The sequence below is a fragment of the Brienomyrus brachyistius genome, chromosome 16, assembly GCF_023856365.1.
Source record: "Brienomyrus brachyistius isolate T26 chromosome 16, BBRACH_0.4, whole genome shotgun sequence".
In the NCBI taxonomy this organism is placed as follows: Eukaryota; Metazoa; Chordata; class Actinopteri; order Osteoglossiformes; family Mormyridae; genus Brienomyrus; species Brienomyrus brachyistius.
The window spans coordinates 23,774,760-23,785,394 of record NC_064548.1 but is presented as its reverse complement, the minus strand read 5'-3'; the positions used below and the strand labels follow the sequence as shown (position 1 = coordinate 23,785,394).

Genomic DNA, 10,635 nt, shown 5'->3' with positions numbered 1-10,635 from the left:
ATCCCGACTCCGTTACCGGAATGCTACAGATCCCAAATGGCCTGGACTCTCCCTGAGCCCCTGTAAACATCCTGTGCCAATAAAGGAAAGGTCTTTCAGTCAAAGGTAAGAAAAAACACACACTCTATTTTCATGTTACAGTGTCCAGGACATTTTTGTCCTGAGAAGCCCTGTCGGAGATTTTATTTCTACTTCACTGACAGGCAGTGCTGGAAAGCTCCGGAACAGATCTGGCAGGCTTGCCTGTGTTGCATTATGCTGTCGGTCTGAGGTTCAGGTGTTTGCAAGATCTCAAAGTTTTCTTTAAACGCATCTGTTGCTCATACCCTGAAGCACAATAATAATGAAAACTGTCTGGCTGCTTCAGCTTCATGCCTGCTTCAATGTTTTTCTTCTCCTCCCCCACTGAAATGTTTAGTTTAGCATCAGCCACTCGACTTTCACATAGGTGCTGGAATATTCCAGTTTACTTTTCTTTTTTTTTTGCACATCCCACTGTGATTCAGTAAAGATTAAGGTAACCTGAATGGTTTAAAGTTTTACATTCTGCTTTGAGTTTGTCTTTTAGTCAGTCTAGTTAGGTTTTCAATGAATAGACTGCATTCGGAAATCTATGGGAGACATGAACTTGCAAGTGTTTAACATTGGTGCTTTTTTTTCCCGATACGAGCCACTGGTTTGCTCCAAAAGAAAGGCCTTTGTTTGAGGAAATAGGAGGTGGGGGTTATGTTAATTTGATGGATAATGAAAACCAGAGACCCCATACCCCCCACCTGCAAATGGAATGTTCTATGTTATCACAAAGCAGTCACATGCTGCACATATACCCATGAGACCTTTCTCACCATAGTGAATTTACACCTTAGCTATACAGTGAAGTCTGTATAGCTAAGGTGCCTCTTGGTACAGGCCATGTTCCTGTTTCCAAACACCTACTGAAACAACATTAATTACTAGAAACCCCTGTGGTAATCGCTTAATGTTTCTGGGCAAGTGAAACTGGCTCAGCAAGTGAATGGTATAACAGCTTTAAATTGGCCGTTACCTGCTCAACCAGTCAGTTTTTGCAGTTGAATTAAAATTTGGTCATCTTATGCTTTCCTGAGCTTGCTGTATTGGGCAGTGGGTTACGACTAGGGTTGCAAGATTAATTTTCTTGTTAATTCCCATATATTCTGGTTAATTCCCCTGGAAAGTTTCCAACTTTGAATATTTCCAGAATTCCCCAGCTTAACTTCCCATGGAATGGAAAGTTTATGGAACGTTTCCAGAAATTGTCCACCTCTTTGCAACCCTAGTTAGGACTGATTAGAAGGTTGCTTGTTCAAATCCTGTAGCCGACAACGATTCTCACACTTGGGCCCTGAAGCAAGGCCCTTAACCTGAATTCCTAGTGCTGGCTGACTCTGCGTTCTCCGCTGTACATTGCACTGGATAGGAGAATATGCTAATTAAAAACATACCCACACACTAATAAAAAGCAAATTGTTTATTTCATCAGGACCACAGAAAAATCAGAACTAGCTGGAAATTTGTATTAAAAAGGACATACAAATAAGTAGGGATTGTCTAAAATCATTTTTCCTGAAAAACATGCTAATGATTGTCCACTCGGGATGAGATGGATGCAATGTAATCTAAGAACACAGGGCATGTGTGCATGGGATCTGAAGAACATTTTCATGGTTTGTTACTCTAGAAAAATCACAGAGTGTTTAATGCCACTTTCTGATGGGTTCACTGGAAGCAGGGAGGCCGCTCAGCACCACAGAACATGACTGAGTCCTTCGCTGGTTCATTAAATTACACAAACTGAAAAAATAACATCTATAAGTTAAAATAATTCAATCGTTTGGCACAGAAATGTGACCAAATTTCTTTAAACAATATGTACAAGAACAGGCTTACACTTACGCGCAGCTATTATTTTTCTAACAAAATATCTGTAAATTTAGAAAAAATTCTTTCCTTTTCTTTAACCTGTATGATCAACCACATTAAAAACTGGACCGAAAGTGACTAGAAGTAGATGCAGAGTATAAATAAGTTTTTTGAGCATAAACAGACTTAATATGTAGGTTTGATGGTCTCCCAATAGGACCTGCATATTGCTGTCAAAGTTCAAACTTTGGTGAATGCAAGATTTAACCCCCTCTCCCCCAAACAAACACGCTAATCCTCCTACTGGATTTGAAGGGAGCAAACCGATTCCTCAGTCCAGTTAAATTTCAGTCAACTTCCACTTTATCGTCTTGGTCCAATGAATGAGATGCTAACCAGTTATCAGGGCTGAGGCAGCGAGCAATGCTAGCTTTGCCTAACCCCCTAGGCATCTCGCATCTCCATCTTCCTGTATTAAGACTAAAAAATGCCAGTTCACAACAGTACATATCATGTTTCAGTCATATCTACATTGCTCATCGCAAAGTACATATTACACAGTTGAGTTTTGTTTTAAAAAATTAAGTGCAGCCAAAGCATGTTTGGAAAAACATAAAATAAAATAGGCAGTAGGATCAGAATGTGGTTTAATACTATGTAATTTCATAGTAAACAGCTTCAGTGAAATACCTTCAACCATTTTCTCAGGTTTCCAAGCCACGAGGAATTAAAGGACCGACTCAGGTCCTTCTCCTGATCAGAATTGAGTTTAGGCACTTGGCTCAAGTATGGCTCCCAAAAAAAAAGAAAAAAAAACCTTTCCAATCACGTGCCCATGTCCGCGACTTTGGCCGGCCGCACATTCTGATCAAAGAGACTCCGGAAACTCCTCATCGCGTTGGCACGTCTGTAAGGCTGATTTCGAAGATCTGAGGGAGAATGGGAGAGCTGTCAGGCTCCTCGCCAAGGCCTGGGACAGCCAGCTCAAAGCAGCTTAAGCGAGACAGAAACACACTGGAATTGGTCTTCAGAGACGACTGCTACAGAGGAGCAATACAGGCTGCAGATTGCGGCTGGGGAAAGATCAGGCAGCCTGAAGTGGCGGCTAAATGTCACCTAAGAGTTTACCTATCAATAAACTCGCCTTTTTTATCAGACTTTCTGTCCCTGCTGATGCCTTTATCAAACGGCAGAGGAGAAAATACTTCCCACAAATCACTCACAGGCTTTTTACACAGCGCACCAGTGTGATGTTGCGTGTGATTAGTTTTAGCTAGGATGAAGCATAGGATGAAATCTGCCATTTTGCAGCTGTTGGTGGGTTTCCAGTCACATACTAGGATAGCTGTATGGCTTCCACCGTCCCCATCTCGATCAGAAAGTAACACTGTTGGAATTTCATCCTGTCAGTTTACTCACACCCATAAACCACTTGGTGTGTTGTTTTTTTTTTCCAAACTGTGCCAGAACAAGACAGAACCAGGTGACGTCACCATGACCACCCTAGGATGTGACCCAACACCCTTGTGTCTGTGGGATAAATCTGCCACTACATAAAGACAGCTGCTTTATCTGGGACTGCTGTCCTTAAATTCAGTATTTGTTACATGCAGGGAACTGAGCTGGACCTGAATGGTATCGTGCGTCATCAGTTTGATGGCCATAATCTGATCACATGGCTTTTAGCACAGCATAGAGGATAGAGATAGAATACAAAAAAAAAATTGCTTGCCAGATCTGGGTCACATCCAGGACCACTGGGGTGCTACTGGACGAGTTCCTTACCCTCGAATGGACATTGGGAAATTTAGTTATATTATTCTTCTTGAGAGCTGGATGAAGAGAAGACAAAAATGGAGGTTAAAAATAAGCAAGGTGACAGTATTCAGTCACCCTAGAGTGTTAAAACTGGCCTGTAGCATATTAGCTTTGGTAGCAGAGGGGGCGGGGCTTGGGTATTAGGAGAGGCGGGGCTAAGCACTGTTATTGGTTTTGCAGGTAGGGGTATCGGTTACTAAAGCGTTTCTGTGTCACAAAAGCCCAGGCTGCGTTATAAAAAGACTCCCAGGTGTGGAGGGAAAAGCCAACATGAATGTTGCACAAACCATTCTTACAGTTCACCAGAAGCAAGTTAAAACAGGACAAAAAAAAAATTCAGTCTAATGAAAAAAAAAATACACTTGCAAACTTGAAAATGGAATCTAAGCATGCATTCAGCCAGATACATGTCCAAGTTGTTCAAGTACAACATTTTGTTTCTGCAATTCAGAATATTAGGATATACTGCTCATTTTTAGGATGCTTTTTAGGATATTTTTGGAATCTGAATGTCCAGCGCATGTATTTGGCTTTCAGACAGTGACTGAGTGAGATCATATTCAGATCTCTCAGGCCCATGCTGAACCAGGCCCTGTGTGGCCAAGTGGCGCCACCATCTGGCCAATAAGGCAAGGACACCCGGGGGGAAATCAGGTAGGGTAAGCATGCGAGCGACACGCAAAGAGCATTAATCTACAACACATCCATGCTGCTGGACGATGCATTTCAGTGATACACTCATAAAAACAGTTAAAGACCCAGCTTGACATTTAGTTATTCATATGCCAGATCAATAAATCTAGTAAAAATCAATAATTTTAGTAAAAATACATGATCATATTAAATGCAATAATTAATACCGCTTCATACTTAGTACTTTTTTTACAACACAAAGGGGCGAAAGAAGCATAGTTTTGAATTGCTTTCCGTTGGGAAACCAGTATTAATCATTTGGTGTCTGCCAGTTTATAGTAAATGTGGTCTGAGTGATATTTTGGAAAATGAAGCACAAACGGGGGGGTCATTAAGCACAGGCAGGTATGTGTGAAGACAGACCCTTCTGTCTCGCTGGTGACTGACACCCCCAATGAAACACACCACAGAAAAAGGCATGCGGTCCTGTGCACAGGGAGGGGGGACACAGGGATGCGGAGAAAAGTGTAAGGCCACCTTTGAGAGAGAGAGTTTAGGTTGTTAGTAATGGAAGTCCTCTGGGAGGGGGGGCTCGCAGAAGAAGTGGGAGCCGCGCTTGGCGGTTCGGGCGGTAAAGGGCGCCATCTTCAGCGCTGCATTGGAATGACAGGCACACGGCAGAATCAACGCACGCTTGCTGTGTTAGCGGGCGGAGGAGCAGAAATAGGGCCGACCGTACCACTCTGACGGACCGAACCACTGCGGACAGGAGAGGGGGTTTATGCTTTACGTCACCTGACCTTGCCCGGCCACATCAAAGCTTACGGACTAGGAAAGTTTTTTTCATTGAAAATTTCCATTTTATTTTCCAAATAGTTTAGGGTTAGGCTCCGTAATGCCTTTTCCTCAGAAATATTAAAGTCTAATTTCAAGTTTTTTGTTCCAAAGCTTATACAGAACAGTGATGAAACTTAATATTAGCTATAAAATGTATGTTAAATTTAGGTCAATTAACATAATGCATTTGTTTTTTTGATAAACCACTGGTAATATGAAAAGTAAAGCTTATTTAAGCTTACAGGGCTTACTATTTCTAATTTAGAAAAATATGTTCCTAAATTCTTCCTACAGTACATGCTTTAAAAAGTCATTGTCCCTGGTGCTAGACAAACAGAGTGGAAGAGTCAAGCAGGGCTGATATACTCTGAGTTCTGCGGTTGATGTTCTTTCTCTGGGCCACCTACAGCAGGTAAAGTTAGTGAGACACCAGCAGATTGGCGATAAACGTGCACGCCCACACACGCCTGAGCAAGAGAATGCAATTACATTAGTCATCTAGATGATGCTCCGTATTAATGACCAACGCTGAAAAGAGCTTCTCAAGCTACCGGTAAACCAAGAAGCGCTTGTTACTTGTCCTTGTCAGCCAATCGCATTAGTAACTCAGGATCACCGGTGAAGTAAGTGTTGCACTGGGGGACACCAGTAGAGGGCGCAAGACATGGCCAGGAGGACAGGGCCTTACCTGTGATGATGTCCTCAATGGCGCCATCCTTGCCTTCGTAGACGTGCCGGCTGTCTCTCACCTGCTTCTTCTTCAGTTCGGCGATCAGCTCCTGCTGTTGGCGCTTGTTCTTGTGAGAGGGAGACTGGAGCAGAAGAGCAGTCAGTCAGTCGATACACCTCCCACACAGACCAGCAGTGAGGAGAGACTTGATCCATTCTCCGCCGTAGGTAATTAGCAGCAGTGACATGGGTCTCTCTTTGGAGGAACAGGCATTAGTTTGCTTTGGCAAGCAAAGGTTTCTAATAAACTTCCAGCTGAGAGCATCTCCCACATACCAACCTCCATGCCCGCAGACACTAAAGGGGGAGCACAGCGTGTTGCACTGTAACTGCACACCTCCAGCGCTGGGAGGGGGGTTCGAATCCCACCCGTAGCCTAAAAACACAAACTGGGGTCTCTAAACGTGTGTCCCTCAATGGCCTCGCATCATGCCCCCTGCCTCATCGCCTGTGCTTCCAGTGATTCTCAGTTGGATAAACAGTTATTGGACGGATGGATGGATGGATGGATGATACATGTACATCTGCTTCTGATATTAGGCATGATGAGCCAGGGCTGAAAACTGGGGCCTCTGGAGATGGCCACATGAGGACCCCTGCTCCACGGGGAGGCCCCCCCCCTCCCCCAAGCAGCTGCCCACCTTCTGGTTCTCCTGGTTCATCATGGCCTCCTGCTCAAGCAGCTTCTCCATCAGAATCTGCTCCTGTCTTTTCCTCTGATCGTTCTCCTCCTCGGCTTGCTGGAGACGACACGGCCGGTAAGCTGTCAGGTGCCCCGCAGAGGAGGGGAGGGGCGATGCCCAGACTCGGTTTTTAACGCGTTTTCTTACTCACCCTGTAGGCCTTGACGAAACGCACGAACACTGGGAAGAATACCGAAGGGGGCGTCGTTTTGGAAGTCTCCCCGAAGAACTTGACCACCTCATCAAAGGCGTCCTTTAAGAAAAGCGAGATGAGTCGCGCTGCAGACACAGTAATGAGATCAGGACACTCACTGTATATTATTTGACCTTTTGTTATTTTCCTATTGCCAGAACTATCTATATATTAGTATTTTGTTTCTTCAATAATTCTTCTCCAAAGCTATATATTTGCCTATTTATTTAATCATTTAACTGGAGTATGTTTGGCAAATTCGCTTGTCGATGCCATAAACACAAGCAGAGTGCCCCGTTGCACTTGAACTAGCAACCTTCTGGCTGTAAAACCAGCACATGCCCGGGTGTCAGTGGGCCACAGCTGGACACCTCTCACCTGTGCGACCTTGGCATCGTCCTGCAGCTTCTTCAGCTTGCCCTCGTTCGGCGCGATGAAGTCCTTGAGCAGCGTGTTGTGGCCGTGCATGCTGTACTCCCGCCTGCTCAGGTCCATACCCCTCTGCAGCTCCTTCACGTCCAACAGCACGTTCTCCAGAGACACTGCGGCATGAAGACGATGGGCGTGAGGACCCTTCGTGGCACGGCGGAAACCAACGGACAGAATCCGGCGCCCGACATACCTGCGGCCGCCTTCTCCACGTAGTGCAGCTCATTGTAGAAGATGGACACCGACTCGTACTTCTCATTCACTACATTGGCTATGTAATGCAGCAGCGTCATTTTCCGGTCAGTCGACTTGGTCTCCAAGAGCTGTGGGGAAGCAGACAGTACCAAACAACCTGTGTGTTAACAGCGAGCAGTTTATGTATTACTTGTGTTAACAGTTTGACCCACAGGGTTTTACCAGGTCTAAGCTCTGCAGTTTAAACCCATAGACAGCTCCCCTTTTGCTGCTGTTCATGTAGTTCCCAAGAGCCAGGATGATCTGCGAAGAAAAAAAAACCGGAGTGAACCTCTATACGCCTCCTGAGAGGTTACAAACCCAATGGGGAAAAGCCCAATACTTGCCTCTAGAACTTTCTTTAATTTCTGTGATGATTTTATGGACACCGAAGCCGCGATGATGGCATGTAGTTGCTGCAAAAAGAAATGAGATCATCCATAAGAGAGAGCTTGGTGAACATCAGCGGCCCATCGTTGGGTGATCTTCACTCCACTCCGCGGCATGGAGAATCCAACAGAAGGAAGGACCGCAGAGTGAGGACAGTAATACTAAAAACAGGGAGATCTGTCAGGGGGGGTGCATTCTGGGTGGGAGGCTGACTGTTTGGCGAGGGGATCTCACCGGCGTGAGCATCTGCACGCTCTCACAGAAGTTTCCCATGAAGGCCATGATGGTCATCTTCTGCATGAGGCGCTCGATCTTGCTGAAGAGCATCATGAAGCGGTCCTCGTCCGCCAGGCTCTCCAGCGGCTTGCGGTCTCGCTCGTACTGCCGTAGAACCTTCACCTCCTTCTCCGTGGGCAAGAAGCGCATCAGGCACTCCACAAAGTCCACGGGCAGGGTGTGCAAGTCAAACCTGCAGGAGGAGGTGGGGGCACCGCAAAGAGCAGAGTCAGGCTGACGCAGGACGGGATCCGTCTCTACAGCACCTGCCACTTCCATCAGATATGAGTGTGGGGGGGCATTTCCAGGGAACAAACGATCTCCAACTTACTAAATGACTGAAAAGCAAAATCGGTTTTTGTTTTTCATTTTTTGTTTTTTTGTGATTTTCAGTGGAGGTGTGGGGGACATGTTTAGGCACGGTTGCTGTCAGCGATCTGGGTTAGGTCTTTTCACAGGGGGGAGCACGGCTTACATCTGGATGGCCTTGCAGATTTCTTCTGGAACCTTCCCCACCTTCCTCAGGGTGATGGCCAGGTTTTTTGCCCTGTTGGAGTCTAGCAGTGTCACTTTGTTGGATGCTTTCTGACTTGTCCGCTGTTTACTTGTCGTCAAGTCGACGGCCGGGCCTTGGGCCTTGGTCTTGAACATCTCCTCAAACTCGTCCACATTCAGGTCCTGCAAATTCAAAGGTATAGGACTCCTTGGCAAACGACACATATGAATCAGAACGTGTTGTGCTGTTGATCCCGGGTACAGGATCCTCAAAGCAAGTAGTGAAAGGTGACCTGGAATGTTCACGGGAGTTTTATGTATGTAGGGCAGAATGAAAAATGATTGGTTCAAAGAGATAGCCAATCAGATTGTAGAGGGTCTAAGCGGAACCAACCAAAAAGATGTCTTGATCCTGCTTCCTCTAGTTGCTTTGACCCATCTCCTATACAATCTGATTGGTTCTCTGAATCAATAGTTTATCCTCAGAACATTTTTGTGCAAGTAAAACTCCCATGAGCACCCGGAACACGCAGGAGAATGCCAGAATGAAGGCGTCACCTCCAGGATCCTTTCGTCGTCAATCTCATTGAAGACAGTCCCATTGATCTGGTTGGGCTTCAGTGCCTCCCAGTTGAAGACCGGCATGCGGAACTTAGTCTTTATCGGTTTCTTTATTTTCACCGCTGCGGGAGACAAAAGGGGAGCAAATTGTTCATGTGGAATCGAGCCCATTTCTAAGCCATAAAATGTGCACGGATGGGTCACCATGGCGATGGGATGGGGCAAGATGATTGCTTGCGAATGGATGTTTTCTTGGCTGTAATAGCCAATCAGGAATTTTGGGGGGGGGGGGATTTGTAAGACTTTGACTGCCATTTATATTCAACCATCCATGCGTCTTCCAAACTCACTGATTCAGTAGTGGGCTTTGATGAACCTTGGCCCTGTCACAGTATGCACAGGACAGGAGGCAGTGGTGCACCGTTGATGGGGCACTAGTCCACCACAGCTGCACACCACCTCACATACACGATCACACAGTACTGGCAATTCAGAGACACCCCACACCGAGCTGCAAACCTAGAAGATACCCAAAACCTCCAATCCCAGAGGCCACTGAGCTACCCCACTGTGCCACCTCACTTCCGTTCATTACAGTTAAAACTTTCATCTAGTCTATCTGCCGATGATGCATAAACATCCAAAAGGATGCCACTTCAAAGGATGCCTTTTACTGTGTGAAACGACAAAACTTAATGGGTATGTGTCAAAACATTCTTTTTAGCCTCCTTATCTCTGCATGCATAAGCCAATGTGTGACCCCATACTGACATAGCATCTCGCAATCTGCCTTTGATCTGTTCATAACAACGCAGAAATGTGCTTCAGCATGCAATGACTTACGACTCACAAACACAACACACCAAATCGGTGGGGGGGGGGGGGGGTGTTAGGAATATGGTATTTCCACTTTTTTAATTTCAATTTGTTTTATTACGACTTTGTAGTGAGGTGGGGGAAAAAAGTTTACGAAGTTCTCTCAAACTATGTAATTAACAAGTGAGGTGGGGGTGGGCGGGGGGAGGTGGACCTTTGTGGGGTCGGAGAAATTTTCCCATGCAGGTGCAGAGTGTTGCGAGTTTTGGCTCAACCTGTTAGGAAGACGTATTTAATGTGGCAGGCTGAAGCAAGCCCATTTTGTGTTTTTCTGTTTTAGGTAGGTGGGGGCGGGGTATTTTGCAAAAAATGTCCAACATAAGGTGATGCTACAACTGTGTCACCATGCATTGGTGTGTTTGGATCTTAGACAGCTGAAAATACCATTTCCAACTTGGGGAGGAGGGGGGGGGACACAAATCAGATATAACCTACAAAACAGCTTTATGGGTCCATCTTTGAAGATGGGGCGGGTGGAGCCAAACAGAACCAGAAAAAAGGGAAATTTAAGTTTCAACAGTTTCAACAGTTTCTAAGTTTCTGACATCAAAAATGAAATAACTCACAGAAATTGTTACAAATAATTTGTTATTTACAGTC

At 45.4% G+C, this 10,635-nt stretch overlaps 1 protein-coding gene across 3 annotated transcripts in view; it reads right to left on the bottom strand.

Annotated features, from left to right (window-relative positions):
- Positions 1-1,474: 1,474 nt before the first annotated feature.
- Positions 1,475-10,635, bottom strand: part of LOC125710262 (formin-like protein 2) — a 49,543-nt gene continuing 40,382 nt past the window's right edge. Inside the window, exons 16-27 of one of the 3 annotated variants that reach the window (XM_048979820.1) lie at positions 9,157-9,281; positions 8,579-8,781; positions 8,062-8,296; positions 7,785-7,853; positions 7,621-7,701; positions 7,397-7,526; positions 7,153-7,316; positions 6,733-6,834; positions 6,540-6,638; positions 5,858-5,981; positions 3,614-3,713; positions 1,475-2,810 (exon numbers count right to left, since the gene is read on the bottom strand). In XM_048979820.1, the coding sequence (XP_048835777.1) occupies position 2,810; positions 3,614-3,713; positions 5,858-5,981; positions 6,540-6,638; positions 6,733-6,834; positions 7,153-7,316; positions 7,397-7,526; positions 7,621-7,701; positions 7,785-7,853; positions 8,062-8,296; positions 8,579-8,781; positions 9,157-9,281 (1,433 nt within the window). In that variant the 3' untranslated portion in view covers positions 1,475-2,809. The other 2 variants (XM_048979823.1, XM_048979821.1) reach the window with 2 other exon arrangements.